Source organism: Psammomys obesus, unplaced genomic scaffold (assembly GCF_907164565.1).
Source record: "Psammomys obesus unplaced genomic scaffold, mPsaObe1.curated_primary_1811, whole genome shotgun sequence".
Classification (NCBI taxonomy): domain Eukaryota; kingdom Metazoa; phylum Chordata; class Mammalia; order Rodentia; family Muridae; genus Psammomys; species Psammomys obesus.
This window is the reverse complement of record NW_026590062.1, coordinates 7,105,008-7,121,057: the sequence shown is the minus strand read 5'-3', so window position 1 is coordinate 7,121,057 and position 16,050 is coordinate 7,105,008. Positions and strand designations below refer to the sequence as shown.

General features: G+C 51.5%; 1 protein-coding gene across 1 annotated transcript in view; it reads left to right on the top strand.

Moving 5' to 3' along the window:
* The window catches only part of Fbxw8 (F-box and WD repeat domain containing 8), a 73,372-nt gene extending 61,754 nt beyond the window's left edge, over positions 1-11,618 (top strand). Inside the window, exons 10-12 of the mRNA XM_055605955.1 lie at positions 7,321-7,494; positions 9,347-9,457; positions 9,890-11,618. Coding sequence (XP_055461930.1) covers positions 7,321-7,494; positions 9,347-9,457; positions 9,890-10,034 — 430 coding nt within the window. The 3' untranslated portion in view covers positions 10,035-11,618. The remainder of the gene's footprint in view (positions 1-7,320; positions 7,495-9,346; positions 9,458-9,889) is intronic.
* The last annotated feature ends 4,432 nt before the right edge of the window (positions 11,619-16,050 follow it).

Genomic DNA, 16,050 nt, shown 5'->3' with positions numbered 1-16,050 from the left:
AAACCAAACAATGACAACTGAAAAAGGCATGGTCACACTCATCTGTAGCCCTAGGGCAAGGGGCACAGGCAGGACTGGCCTCAGAGAGCGGTGGCCAGCAGGTCAGAGAGCTCTGCGTCCATGAGAAACCTTTCTCAAAAGATAAGGTAAAGGATAACTGATCATAGGGATGCTGACCTCTGTGACTTCCACATGGCCTTTTCACAGGTGCACACATTCCACACATGTACATGCATACACACACACCCCAACAACTGCCACCACCACCTAGGCTTGGAAAGTAGCCTCAGTGTGTGACTAGGGAAACAGATCACTCCCTGTGAGCTGAGTGTCTCCACTCTTTCTGAGTGGAGCAGATGCCAGGAGCCTTTGGGGAGCCCTGTATCTGAAGACCTTAGCCCAGACAGCTCTAGGATGGCACAGCCACTGTCAGCTGCCTCTCAAGCTGTCCTCCAGGACACGTACCTGTTCTCAATAAAGCTGCCCTTTTCTTCTGGAGTGTACCCACCTCATCACACACCATGACTAGATGAGGAACCACGTACCCAGTTCAGAAGGCCCTCTTGTCTGTGTGATACCCAAAATGGATTTTTAAGAAATCCCCCCCCCCTTTTTTTTTTTAAGAATGTAGTGGAATTGAGTTTTTTAAAGCAGGGAGGTCCCAGGTTCTCAGCACAGCACAGATGACAGGCAGGGACAGAGCTCTTCGGTGTTAGAGCCCTGGCTGCCCCCACCCTTTAGAATAAACCCAAACAGTAAACCCAGCATCCTGGCCTAGGCTTGCATCTCCAGTGATGGCTTACAGTTAGCCCTTGGAGGAAAAGCTAAGAGCTGCCTCCCCTAAGAGTCCAGACTCCTCTAGCCTTCCCTTGTCCAGGCATGTAGTTACTATGGAAGAACTGAAAGCATTTTTAAGCCAGTATGGGTAAGTTTTCTTACTTATGTAGGCTAGCCTCTGCTAGGGCAGCCATGCCCAATAGCTAGGAGTAGTTAATAGACCACTGTCCCCAACCCTAAATCATTATTCTGCTCTCTTCTCCTGAGTAAACAAAGGCTTTTTAAGGGCTTAAAAACCTCATTCAGTTCCAGAAAAGTGCCTAAAGCCTCCTGCCCCACCCTTCAGCTCTGTCGTGGGAACCCCTGTTCAGGGCAGGCCCGTAAGAAAACACTGGGGACATTGGGAAGCCTCCTGGTGCAGCCACTTCCCCAGGGAGCTTCGCAGCAGCCCATCAGCTTGACTGCCCTCTGCAGCTCTAGGTGCAGAGGGCTTTTGTATTTTATCTGTGGGTTTGCTGGTGGTCAGACTGAGGGCAGCACACTGAAACCAGAACCTCCGTGTTCTTGTCAGTGAGTGGAGGAAGCTTGTAGGTACTGGCAAGGGCTGTGTCTAGTAAGACCCCTCCCTGTGTGCCTCTTGGACTGCTTGTCTCTTGCCAGTGACACCCAGGTTCTGGAGTAGAACATGCTCAACTCTCCACCTGGGAGAGCCAGGGCCATAGTCAGTGCTGATGGCAGCTGTTGGATTGCTAAGGTACACTCCTTGGACCAACATTCTCACCATTCCCAGATTTAGTTTAGTGTGTGTGTGCGCGCACACACGTACACATCCATATGTGGGTGTATGTGGGTGAGTGAGTGCATACTATAGCACAGTGTGGAGATCAGAGGACAGCATTGTCTGTCAGTCCTTGCTGCCTCCATGTTGGCTATGCATGCAGACTGGCTGGTCCAGGAGCTTCTGGAGATATCAGGTGGAGACCTCATATCTCATCACAGGACCACTGGATTATAGACATGTGCTGCTGTGTCCAGCTTTACCTGGGTCTTGGGGGCCCAAACTCAGGTCCTTATTCTTGTCTGCCAAGCAAAAGCCATCTTCCCACTGCAAGTTCATTTTCAGAACCCCTTCCTTGAGGTAGAGTTCACATGCCATGTGACCTACCAACTAACTGCACAGTTTCAGGACAGTACCCAAGACAGATGCCCTGTATCATAAGTAGTCACTGCCATCTCCCCCAAGGTCTCCATTTCTGAGCAACCACCAACTGACTTTCCTTTGGTATGCATTTACCTGTGGACATTTGTGTAAATGGGTGACATGTGATCCCTTATGACTTATTTCTACTTAGTCTAATGTTTTCAGGGTACACCCATGTGGTAGCGTGTAGTAAAACATCACTCCCTTTTTATGGCCAAGTAATACCCATCATTGGACAGACATCTGTCCATCTAATACAACATCTAATCCAAGAATTACAACATCCGTCCGTCCATGTCTTTAAGCTAGTGGATGTCTTTAAGCTAGTGGTTTAATTCATCAAATTCCTTAATAGTTTTGACCGTTGTCGTCATTCGTGTGTCATTTTTTTGTGCATCTTCAATTCTCTTAAGTGTAGACACCTGGGAGTTGAGTTGCTGGCTTCAGTGGTAAGCCACGCTCTGCCTGCCCTGGCCCTGAAGAATCTTCCAGTTCCTCCATGTCTTCAGCCATGTGCTGTCCTCGTTCTCTGTGGTTGGCAACTAGTGTGTGGTGTGTCCTTGTGCTTTGCATCGCCCTCGGGGCCCACCTCCTGTGTTTTTGACCCTCTGCATGTTCCATGAGATCTGTCTATCCAGATCCTGCTTTTAGGGTTGAGATGTGGTTCCACTGTGTACATGCCTAGCACGTCACGTGCTACCACACCCACTCCCAAGTCTTGCCTGTTTTTTGAGACAGGGTTTCTCTTTGTAGCCCTGGCTGTCCTGAAACTCACTCTGTAGACCAGGCTGGCCTCTAACTCACAGAACCGCCAGCCTCCACCTCCCAAGTACTGGTATTAAAGATGTGTGCCGCCGCCGCCGCCGCCACCACCACCACCACCCAGCTCCAAATCCTATTTTTAACTGAGGTTTTTATTGTTGAGTTGTGGCAGATCTTTCACTTCTGTGGGTGTCAATCTCTTGTCAGATGTGTCACTTGCAAGTATTTCCTCGTGTTAGCTGTGTTCTCACTTGTAGACAGTGTATAAGATAGGCTTTAAGTATGATGGAGTGTTATTTATCTAAATGTTGTTTTATTGCTTGTGCTATCACCTATTTATAAGAAACCACTTCCTAATTCAAGGTTATTGGTCTGTTTTCTTGAATTTTATAATTTAATCTCTTGATTTTGAAATGCATGGCCTGCTAGGCAATTTTGGGTATAGTGTAAGGTGGAGTCTGGCTTTGTATTTAGTCTTCTCAGCACTGTTGTTGACAAGATTGTCCTTTCCAACCTTGAAAATTAACTGACCATAAAAAATTGAGTGTTCCCAGTTCTGATCCTGCCCTGTTTATTAGTCTCACCAGCAGCTGGCTGGAACTTGCTGCATCTGTAGTTGAGGATGTACCAGATAGACAGAAGCCAGCCATGTTCAGCAGTCTCTGTGGGTGAAGGGAGGATGTTTGTGGAGGAGTTGGGTATGGTGCACCAAGTGGGAGGTTGAGGCACAAGTTTCAGGACAACTTGGGCTATATAATGAGGTTCTCTATAAAAAAGTAAATGGGCTGAAAGATGACTCAGCTATTAAAAGCATGTACTGCCCTTTTAGAGGACCTGAGTCTGATTCTAGGCAGCCACAGCAGGTGCTCGCGACTGCCTGCCACTGCAGCTCAGGGGGCCCGATGCCCTCTTCTGGCCTTTGTAGGCACCTGCAACTCAAATTGCACATACATCCACACAGACACACTATTAAAAATAGAATCTTAAAAAGAACAAGACAAAAATGTGCAGCATAGATATGTGAACTATCTGTAATATTTTTTAAATGTATTATGCATGCACGATGGTGGGGGTACACGTGCCATAGTATGCATAGAGGCCAGTTGTGGAGCTGGTTCTCTCCTTCCACCCCAAGCAGGGTTCTAGGGATGGAACGCAGGCTTGCTGCAAGGGTTCAGCTGCTGAGCCAGCATGCTGATCCTCACTCATACACTTAAAATGCAGAATGCTAGCTTAGAGCTTCCACATTTCCTACTTTGGCCCTCAGTGCTGTCCTAGGCTGTCCCAGGCTGGCTGTTTGTTCATGAGCTACAGTGCTCAGGATTTGGTAGATTCTCTGAGGAGTCAGCTTTGGGGATCACCCCAGAGGGGTTGATGCTTAGATTTCATGTAAAGACCTCCACCATAGTGGCACTGCTTAGCTAAAGCGTGCTAAGCTTGGCCAAGCTCAACGGAGCCAGGCAAGTCCACCTGAAAATGCAAGTGTTTCAGTTGCTCTGAAAATGAACATTCAAGTAAGACTGTTGGTGCTGTGTGGGTGAGGCTTGTGTGTAGTCTTCCTCCATAACTCAGGTACAGCGAGGTCAGGCAGAAGTGTGCACCAACCTTTTAAAAATACCAGTTTTCCTGACTTGTTTAGTCATAATTTTAAATTTCACACATTTACCTTTAGTTCCTGGATAGAAATGCAGCCAAGGGTGGGTTCTTCCTGAAGAACAGCCAACCCAGAGTCTGAACACTGCCAGCTTTGCCGCCACAGTCTGCCTTGTTATCATGCAGGACTGGTGAGTCCAAACCAATAGGAAGCACGCCCCAAAGTGTGACCCCCCAATTAAAGAATCTTCTCACTTCCTTCCTGCCCAGCATACAGAAAGTTGTGGTGTGCGCTCGTGTGTGCTGCCAGGGAGCGTGCAGGGCGCGAACATTACGCTAACTCCATCTGCAAGTGTTATAATGAGTTATTCAAAGCTCTTCGCACAGGACCAACCAGAGCGTGCCTCCCTCTCCGTTCCAGCGCGTTTTCCTGCCCATCAGATGGATGCTCCTCTGCTGGAGTCTTTGGAAGGTTCTGGTGTCTTTTGTTTTAATTGGCGAGCTAAAGCCACCTCCTATGGTGCGGTTTTCATTAGTGAGGGCTGCAGAGAGGGAGTGTTGGGGCCGTCCTCCAAGCCCATCCATGAATATTAAACATAAGACAATTATAGCTTTCAGACCAATTATTTTTCTTTCAGCAGGCGAAGTTGGTGATACTCACTAGATGAGGATTCGCAGTTTCTACCATTGGCCCCTCTTGTCCCTGGAATGGGTAGACCTGGCACGTGCTTGTGCCCAATGCTGGGCTACCTGTTTCCCAGTGTGGAGTGTTCGATTCAAGTGCTAAGGCTGCTGGGTCTGGCAGGGCATGCTGCATTTTGGGTTGGGACTGCACACTGTCAGATGTCCTGGGCCAATACCTGCTTCCTAATGTGAATTTGATGATTTGAGTGGACAAGGCATTGCAGTATGTGCAGTTTGGTCTGAGACAAGAAGCCAGATGTCTCTAAGATGGCAGAAAACTGTTCTATTGCTTGGGCTAGTTTCTGTTTCCCTAGCGAACCTGAGCTGCTGTGTCTCTGGTATTTGTTGTCTTGTTTGGCGCTATCATGCTGCTGTAAACACAGCAAAGAAACAGACGGCAAACTCTGAACTAATGGACCAAACGTGTTTGCCTGTGTGTCCATAACAGCTATGCTATAAACACTCACAGAGGGACTGTTGATAGACCTGACTAGCCAACATGTGTGGGGAAGCATCTACCCCCATCTGTTTCAGGGTCCCAGCCTGACACTCTTTCCTTGGGTGCCCAACAGCCTTGGGTCTCTCTGCCTGTAGAGGCTGAAGACAGGTGGTTGTGCATGCTTCCAGGAAAGCCTTCCCCACTGGAGCCTTGGAGTGAGTGTCACTCGTAGCCATAGACCTGAGACCCTGCATCACCATCTTGCCGTGTGGCCTCGATCCTGCACCCCAAGACTGCAATCATCTGTATTTGGTTGGCTTGTTGTTTGTTGATGGTGTTTTGTCTTTATGACAGGGTTTCTTACACCCTAGGCTGATCTCAAACTTGATTTTTGTAGCCTTGTAGTCAAGAGTTACCTTGAACTCTTGGTCCTCTTGCCTTCACCTCCCTGATGCTAGGATTCCAGACCTGTACCACCACATCCAACTTCTGTTGTTCCACATTATACCTACTTATCACTTGCTAAGAAACAAGTAAACCATCTGAAACAAATGAGGTGTGTGCATTCTTCTGCACCAGGGGGGAGCTGGCACCCTGTGCGGCCTGATCTGTAAACAGCATGATAGTAGTGTCTGGAATAAAGTAAAAACCTCCTTTGGAGCTCTGGTTGCATCTCCCCTCCCAAGGAACTGCTGCGTTTAACTTCTGAACTGTGCTTAGGGGACAGGTGGTCTGAACCCAAAAGCAAGTGCAGCAAGCCTCCATGCAGCCCCGTGACGGCTGCCTGTCTCCACACACAGCTGCTCATTGAAGGAGAACTGGTCCCTGGCCCCAGTCATGCTCACTGTCTCAGCTGAGCAGTTCTTGTCCGTCTGCACACAGTGTAGACACACAACACCTGTTCACGGTTCAGGCTCCTGGAGCAGGTAGAAATCTAAGTGTCTGCCCCAGACTCTACTGTTGGCATGTCCTGTGGTTGCCTGAAGTGGGGCACAGTTAGTTATGCCAGTCCCATCTAGTCATTCAAGCCCATGCCGTCTTCAATGCTGCCTCTAATTTCTCTGCCAGCCTAACTGGTGATTCTTTCCCCTCGGGCTGCTGAAGGCCTCCTTGTATGCTCCCACTTTTCAAAGTAACAGTCTGCAGCATGTACTTTTTATTCTGATTAGTGCTTACGAGCACTAAGCCAGAGACTTCCTTTCGGTGTGACTCTGCTGCCCTCGCTGCCTGGCATGCTGCAACAACCCCTTCTTGCCTTCTCACGAAGTTCATGGTCAGGGTCTGTGTCTTCATTCTGGAAGACAAACAGCTGTTTTCAAGCAGAAGTCATGCCTGGCCAGCCCTTGCCTGTTGCTCTTTGTAGGGGCAATGACCTTTTTCTTATCACTTAATCTATTTGGTTTTTCTGTCCTTTCCTAGAAAGTCACTTATTCATCTAAATTTGCAGTTTTGGAGATTAAAAAAAAAAAAATGAAGTCAAGCAGAAAACCTGGGTAAGTTATAGAGACCCAGGAAACCTGAAGAGGTGATAGAGACTCTATGGAAATAGAATTATAAAATCCATAAAATACTCTGTCTGTAAAAGAAAGTTAGGTCCCCATAGCTTTGAGAGTGAGTGAAGCATAATCTCAAGGTTAAACGAATTCCCCAGGACCCTGAAAGCAGAGAGTGTAGAGTCTTACACAGCACATGCTTACCTCTCTCTTGTTGTGGCTTTTCAGCAGATCTGTTTCTGATCACAAGACAAAGCTCTCTCTCGTATTGCAGAGGAACCCCCACAGGAATGCTGCAGAGACTGCAGTGCTGGTGATGCAGGCTTCCTCAGTAACCCCTCTCCTCCTGGTGCTCTTCCTTCATCTTCCAGAGTGAGGCTCCATGACCTCCGCAGTGATAGAATTGCACTGTCGCTGGCTGCCCATCGGCTAGGGGTGTCTGCAGTCCAGATGGATGACTGGAAGATTGTCAGTGGAGGCGAGGAGGGGCTGGTGTGTGTCTGGGATTACCGCATGAACCAGAAGCTGTGGGAGGTGCACTCCAGGTAAGCTGGCTCCTGGTGTGTGCAGACTGTGGGTGCTGGAGTGGTTCCCAGGCTGCCTGTGCCCTCTCTGCCGCCTTCCTGAAAGCAGCTTTGCAGGAAAGGAGACCAAGGCCTGGAAAGACACCAATCTGGAGACTTGAGCGCCTCTCCATTCCCCACTGTATTGACCCGAGTACTACGGCTCTCAGAGAGCATCTCACTTCTTAGGATGTGGTGAAGTCTTCACAGCTGTTGCACTGGTCCCTGTGAATCCCTTCATCATAATTACCAGGGAAACCAAGAAGCCAGCTTGGGGAGACTGATTTCCAGTGTGCAGGTGGATGGTTGGCACTGGTCCCCCATGTGTGAGACTTGGTGTATCCAAGTGTGGTCTATGTGGCTTGTGCCTCCCTTCATCATGAGGGGCCCAGGGGGAGCATCAGCCAAGGGGAGCTCCTCTCACCTTGAGCAGGAGTGTTGAGAAGAGGATCCTTTCCTGAGCACAGGCCAGGGTCTTCTGAGGCTGAGGCCTACTGGTAAAATGGTTCATGGGAGCCTACCTCAGTTTTGGATTTAGAGGCAACGTAGAGTTCCCACCTAGCCCATATACCTTCAGAGGGGAGACTGCCTGGAGTCCTCTCCAGCTGAGTTCAGGCTCCTCTGTAGCTAGTAGATGTGGTGCTGTGGAGGTGCCCAGCTTGAGATCATGACAGATGCAACTCTCCCACCCCGATGCAAAATCAAGACAGCCCTGCCTTTATTTCAGAGCAAATTTGATGGCTTTGCAAATACCCACAAAAGTAGCAGGGTAAAACTGGTTTCTTTCTTGGCCTGTAAGGTAGTGAATACTTTGCCCACTGGCTTTTATTAGATCAGAACCCCAGTGGTATTACACTGGCTACCCATCCTTAACTTTAATGATGGCATACTATGATGCCACCAGGTGGTGCCAAAACACAGCTCAAACTCTCACACTGGACTCAGCATTTGCCTGAATTTCAAGATAGCCAGTACCTACCGAAAGCTGGTTCTCTGCGCCTCCAGAACTGTGCCAGCCTCTCTGGGCTTCTACAGTGACATGAGCAGGCTGCCCCACACCTTTTAAGCACTCGAGAGGCCCAGGGAAGTGAGGTCCCTCATGATATGAGCCTCTGTGCCTTCACATCCCTGCTCAGCATCCCAGGGCATTTTTACCCCACCCCTGCTGGAGCCTTCTCTGGCCTTCTCCAAAGCGCTAGTCAAGCTGCTCTCTGACTACACATCCTCAGCCTGCCTTCCCTCACCAAGTTCCTCTCCTTTTTACACTTCACCCTAAAGGCCTGGTCTTGCCACAGGCCTCCTTCCTTCCTGGTGGACTCAGCCAGCCCCACGTAGTGTGGTGTGGACCTCCTCTTCACTGCAGAGGTGGGCACCTTACCTTCCTGCTAGTGTGGAGCCTCTGAGGGCAAAACCACCTCCCCCCCCCCCACACTGCAGGAGGTTGCATTCTTTTGTCCCCTAGCTCACAGTATGACCTCAGCAGGTACAGGGGCTGTCAGTTTTGGCCATCACTTCAGGACTGGGCCTCACCCTGACGATAAGAACTCACCCGTGCGGCTTGTCAGATTGCTATGCCGTATTGCAGGTTTGTTTCAAGTTGAATGTCCTTATATCCCAAACACATCAACTTGGTGTTGAAGCAGTCGAATGTGTAAAGGGTGCAGGTGTGTTTGAAAAATGGCACCAGAGATAAAGGCCTTTTCCTGCCTGCTTTGGGAGCTGAGGCTGGGCCCTAGTTCCTTTCCACAGTGGAAAGTATGCCTAGAGGGTTCTGCTGTGCACAGCCGGAGCAGGGTGCACTCTGGCCTTACAGTGCTATTCCTCATTGCTACAGGCACCCTGTGCGCCACGTCTCTTTCAATAGCCACAGCTTGATCACTGCCAACGTACCCTACGAGAAGGTGGTACGCAACTCCGACCTGGACAACTTTTCCTGTCACAGGAGGTCAGTGAGGGCTTGGGCTAGGCTTGTGCACTTCCTGAGAAGTGCCTTAGTGTGGTTTCCTGTTCCACCCCCAACCCTGTGGTCCTCTTGGGGTATCACAGCTATGAGCCCTGCTTTTTGCAGAAATTTGGAACACAGTGGCTGCTGTAGACCACGAGCATGTACTGAGTGTCTGCAGTGTTCTGCATCTGTGGCAGAGCAGGGGCACAATGTCAACTCAGCAGCAAGGCACTCTCTACACTGAGGTCCCATCAGATGCCTCTTCATAAACATTGTCTTCTGGGCCTCCCCGCTTGCCTCAGTCATGAGTTCTGCATCTCTGACATACTGTGGGCTCAGAGCACATACTCTCACAGTGGAGGCGTAGCCTAGATTGTGTGTGACTCTTGCCACAGCTGCCGAGCTGACCATGCTTATCTCTGCTTCCTCTAGACATCGAGGCCTGATCCATGCCTATGAGTTTGCCGTTGACCAGCTGGCCTTTCAGAGCCCTCTTCCTGTCTTCCGCTCCGCCTGTGGCACCGTGGCCGGGTACAGCTATGACCTAGCACTGTCTTTCCCCTATGACAGTGCTTAGGGCCTCACTCACAAAGAAGTGGGAAGGGCCACTTTTACAAATGTTAGAGCTGTAGGAAGCTCTGTAGCACACAGTGGAAGTTTGGGGACAGTGACCTCCCCACCCACCCCCTCCTGAGGTATGCCTGTGGCCACACAGCCTTGCTGGCTCTGCAGCCACCTACAGAGCCTCTCTCCTCCTCCCTCCTAAGGAGATTCACTTATGACTCAGAGTTAACCTTTGCAGTGGCGCCTCCTCCTCAGCCTGTGGCAGCAGTGACACTCCTCCCTCCTTCCCCACGCTAGGGACACAGGGCCTTCACCTCCACTGTCTCCTGTGTGGTGCTAAGGATAGAAGCAAGCGCTCGCCACCAGTCTGATCCCTAGCTCTGAGTAGTCTCCTGACCCCACCCTCACCTGGGTGAGGACTCTTCATTTCACTTGCCGTTCTGTCTAGTACAAGTGCTACAAAGGGAACAGCCATCTTTCTGTAGAGAGGGAAAGGGCCACCCCATAGGGATGAGGGTGGGAGCTCAGTCTCTGAGCCTGGCTGGTGGCATGTCTTCACTCAGCGGCTACAGCTCACCCGCCCACCTTCAGAGTGTCACGGGCAGCTCCACACACAGTAGCCAGGAGACCAGGCAGCTAACAGGCCTATACAGAGACAGAGTCCCTGTCCCAGCAAATACCAGCTCAAAAGGCAGCAGAGTTAACAGGTGGGCCAGGAAACTCCACATTGGGTCTGTGCCTTCGGTGGGAAGAGGCTGACCCCTCTAGGCTGGTGTAATATTGAGAGCAGCCTAGACATCGTAGAAGCAGGGTGCTCACTGGGCCTTGGTGACCTGTTTCCCAGTGCAGGGATGGAACCTGGGGCCTCATGTGTGTGCTAGGCAAGTGCTCTGCCACCAAGCCATACCTCCAACCAATATGTGGTTTTGTGGCATGAAAGAATAAGTCCATTGTCTAGCTGGACAAGAGCACAGAAGCAAGCTTATTCTCCTTGCAGAGCGCCCCAGGAAAAGGACTTTGAACCACCCAGGTGGCAGCTCACCTCTTGCTGGGCTGGTGCCCCCTGCTGGCCTGGTCTTGCTGGGTCTTCACTCAAGCTTTCCCAGTCCAGCAGGTGGGCCACTGGAGAAAGTTCTGTCAGACAAGTTGGCTGTGCAGGTCAGCTCCCTTCCAGGCTGTGCAGCCATGAAAGGCCACTGAAGAGCAGATGCAGAGGTGACTAGAGTGAAGACAGTTTCAACCATCTGTTCTCCCCCCCCCCCTCCAGCTTAGGAAAAGCACCAGTTTCAAGAAGGGGTGCCTAGGGACCTAGTCTTTCACACAGCAGCTCTGTGGGTGTTCTCTGCTGAGAGATCCTCCTCCCCCCAAGAGCAGCAGATCTCCCCCGAGATCTGTCTCCACTGGCTCCTGAGGTTGCTGCCACTGCACCTGCTCACAGGGTGGGGGACAAGTGGTCTCCGTTAGCTCCCTGTGCTGCCTCTAAAGCCAGAAGACACCAGGACACACCCGTGGGAGCCAGAGGTGGCCGCACATCTGCAGCTCACCTTTGTGCCTTAATCGGCCACGTCTACTCTGTTATTAAAGGTTCTGGACTGACTTACGGCCTTGTTGTTTGCTGCTCCTGTAAGGGTGCACAGTGCTGAACCCTGGTCTCTCTTTAAGTCTTCCGTCAGCAGTTGTAGCTCTGGTTTATGGCCCACAGCTGGGAGAACGGGGCACATAGGACAGGACCTGGGGGAAAAGTGTGGTCATCTTTGGCTGGGCTGTTTGTCCATGCAGGCCACAAGCCGTTCCCATCAGCTGAGCAACAGAATGACCAACCTTCCTCAGCAGTGGGGTTTGGGTTCTTCTGGACCAAGCCCTTGGTCCCCACCCTAAGCTCACAGCCCGTCCATGAGAGGGTGGCATGCCCCAGTCCACTTGCTGTATGACACATGGCAGTAGCACATTCGCATGGCGTTGAGAACGGACTCCCCTGGGGAGGGGCTTTCAGATAATTTCCACATGACAGTGGCTCAAACAGGGACACCGCTACCCACGAGCTCTTGCTTGAAGCAGCAGATGGCACAGACCATGGCATTGTGGCCATGCATCCCACACAGCCAGGCCAGATGGTTACCTGGCTACTGCAGCAGGCCCGCAGCGACTTGGCCAGCACTGCCTTGTATGTGGTGGCAGGCTCCCTCCTCACACCAGCCTGTGCTTAGCCTCCGATGCTGCCCACTGCTGTGCACTAGGGAACGTCACCCTAGAAAGGAGAGTAACCGCAGCCTGTGCCCAGCTGAGCCTGAGCTGTGGCAGCTATCCTTGCTAGGGCAAATGCCCTCTCACACCCACTGCAGGGGCCCTTGCAGGCTTGACATCACCGTGTTGCCACCCTGCCCTAGCCAGAGTTCCGAGCCCCCCTATGGCCGTGTTCCTGCACCAAGTGTTGTTTGTCCAGGCATTTGTCTAGCTCATGGTGAAGAGACAAAGGTGCCTCAGATGCCAGTGGGAGTGGCCTGGTTCTGGCCCTGGCTCCCTCAAGGTCACAGCATGCAAGGACAGCCTTTATGGCAGGTGTTTGCCAAACCCTCAAGGTGACTTGCATTTCTGCCTCTCCATCCACCCACTTGGGCCACTTCCAGCACAGTGGAACTTGGCCTCGTCAACTGCAGACTGGTCAGGATGGGATCCAGCGTCAGAACTGAGGGCTTGCCCTCTCCCATTAGCACAGTACACAGGAGTATGAACTAGAGCCTAACAGAGTGGCTTTGTTCAAATCTCGAAGAACCTGCTTTCCAAGGGATCAGAATTGCAGGCTACTCTGATCTTGCTCTGTCCCTTACCCATAATTTATGTGTCACTAGGCTGTAGGTATCCATCAAGCCATTTCTATGAGGTTTGTTATCACACAGCCCTCTGGGAAACCTACCAGATTAAACATTAGCCTTAAACCAACACCAAACTTAATAATAAAAGCAGCTTTATATGTAGAGCACAGTGACTCCCCCTTGTTATTCCAGCACCCAGGAAGCTAAGATGGGGTTGGGAGGGTATATCTATATCTCTAGAAATAAACATTGGTAGCAGAATAATGTAGGGCTAGATCCCACTTTCAACTTGATTGCTGTAGAATATAGAGAGGGCGGCCAGGTGTGGTAGTGCACACCTTTAATTCCAGCACTGGGGGTGGGGGGGGGGGAGCAGAGGCAGGTAGATCTCTGTGAGTTCGAGGTCAGCCTGCTCTACACAGAGAAACCCTGTCTGGAGGTGGGGGAAAAGAATATTGAGAGCACTCCTGACCTCCACCCAGCCGCTGAGGACCTGGCCCTGTTGGCTTTGGTCTGATACACGTCAGCGGCCAGTGTGCCTGATGGAGTGCATGGACTCACCTGTTCTCAAATCTCAGCACCAACCCTGCCTCACGCTGCTGATGGAGGCACCGCATCTGCCTCAGGGGTAGGTGCAGGGTGCTGTTGCTCCAAGGCCAGAAGTCCCATGGAGGACTAAAGAATTAGTCTGCACTTCACGGGAGCAGCTGAGCAGTTCACAGCCTTCCCCTGCCTGCTTGCTGGGGAGTGTGCTGAAGCACTCCAACTGAGTTCTGTAGTGGGAACGGGCCTGGCCTCGCCTGGTCCCAGCCATCGTGAACAAATGAGCCTGCTTCTGGGCCTGGAGGACTGTGCTCCCAGAGAGTTCATCTCATTTTAATTAGCTGTTTGGATTAGCCGTGCCCAGAGCTTCAAAGACATTAGCAGGCTCTCAGCGGGTAGCACAAGTGGGCCCGTTTGATGTGCGTCCATCGCAGCATCGTCCCAGCTAGAACTCCAGGCACCGGCTGAGGGAAGGTGATCCATTATTTATGAAAACATTTTACATTCATGAACTGCCTTTGTTGGGAAAAACACAACTGAGACAAACAGGGAGAGTCTCGGGGCACCCACGCCCAGGAGACACCATCGTGATGGCTGCCCACTCACTGAGCCCCCAGCTCCCCTCACTCACCATGGCGGGAGCACTGGGAAGCTCAGGAACCTTTGGACGCTTCATGCATGATATCTCCATGCTGACCTGCTGGCCGAAACCCAGAAGCCAGGAGGCCCCCAAGTTGTAGGGGGCACCTTGGTGGGGTTCTCCTCAAAGCTGACACGGTTTGCTTGGCTCTGAGCGGGGAGGTGGGAGCCCTGCATCTGCTCCTGCCTGCAGCTTTGTCAGGGCCTCTGCCAGACTGAGGCCTGTATTCGGAAGCACAGCCCTGGCAGTGCCTTCAGACCTCTGTCCTCAGCAGTCCAGAGATGAGTGGGTGCTGATGGGTGGCCCTGTGGTTCCAGCATCCATCACAGACCCATCGGGCCAAGTGCTTACTCAGAACACCTGCGGACACCACCCCCAACCCCTGGGCTCCTCCCTTGCCTCCAGAGTTTGACATAGTAACCAGTCTACCCACACACCCACAGAGGAACATACACTGCACACAGAGCCACCCTACCACATCCTCCAGGCAGTCTCTGCACACCCCTATAATTGATCACATAGGGTTTTGCTTTTTAATTACAAAGCGCTAATTTGAACCTCATCCCAGCAGTCGCCCGGAACTCCCTTATGTTGTCAAGTTACCTTCCCCCGTTTCGTGCACATTAAATATAGAAACACCTGTTGACAAGAAGACCCATCCACCACTTAGAACCACTCCGGCAAGCAGCATGGAAGGGACCCATAGAAGAAGCCACTGAATCTGGAACATCACCATGGAGACAGCCTGCCATCAGCCGTGACAAGCACCCACAGACAGAGAGGAGGCTGCGGGGGTCTCCACCAAGACCAGAACAGTTTGCCCTGTTCCGGCAACAGTGTTGTTTGTTCAGGCATGAGTCACTGTCCCCTGGGCGGCGCTAATGGTGGACACCATTATTTTACCAAATCAGCAGAACTAAGATGCATGTGCCAGGCCAGCAGGGTGGCTTAGGAGGGAAAAGCATTTGCTGAAAGAGCCTGACAGCTTGAGTTTGATCCCAAGAACCCATGCAAAAAAGAGCTGGATACAGGGCTGAAAAGAGTTCGGTTCCCAGCACCCACATTGGGCAGCTCACAGCTACTTGGAACTCCAGCTCCAGGGGGTGTGATGCACTCTTTTGGTTCGGACACACACACAAGCATATACACTTTTTTTTTTTTCAAAGCTGAATGTGTGGCCCACATCTGTAATCCAGGAGCTCTGTGAGATGGGAAGCAGAGACAGGACAGTTGCCAGAAGCCCTCGAGCCAGCTGACCTGGAGTTCACAGCAGACCTTGGGAGAGGCCCTGCCTCCCCATGATGGGAGGCAAGAACTGACACCCAAAAGTTGTCCTCTGACCTCCACACATACATCATGCTCCACACACACACCCATGCTTACACACTAATGATAACAACTGAAAGTGTGTGTGTGCGTGTGCTGGAGAGCTGGCTAGGCGGTTAAGAATGAGAGTTTGGATCTTGTGAGTGGTGTCAGAAAGCGATCCCACCACTGCCAGGCACCCACAGAACAAGCCAGGTGCCCTTATGACAAGCACCCCTAACCCCAAAGGATCTGACACCCCCACCCCGCTAGCCAACATGTACTGCCATGCACACGTGTGTATACACATCAACAACAATAATAGTGCTTGAAGAAAAAAATGTCTATTGCCACACCCACCTACCCATGCATGCCAAGGGCGTGGAAGGGGAAACAGGGCAACGGATGGAGTGAAGATACACCATGACTGCCCCCCCGCCCCCGTGGCCCTTAGGGCCTGAGACTACACAAATGCGACGAAGCACGCTCAGTGCTGAGACTAGAAACTTGAAATGTTAACTAAGCATGCAAACAGCGGCAGGTGCCAGTTACCCAGAGAACCTTCTAGGATCTAGAAAGGCACCTCCCAGTGTCAGAAGAGGGAACAGAGCAGCATGAGGGCAGCAGCTGAGAGACCTGGAGAGCAAACACCAGCTGTGAGGAGACTCTGCCCCATGGTCACACCGTGGCCACGTGTTAGCTCTACCGGCCCCACCCCGCCCCCGCCC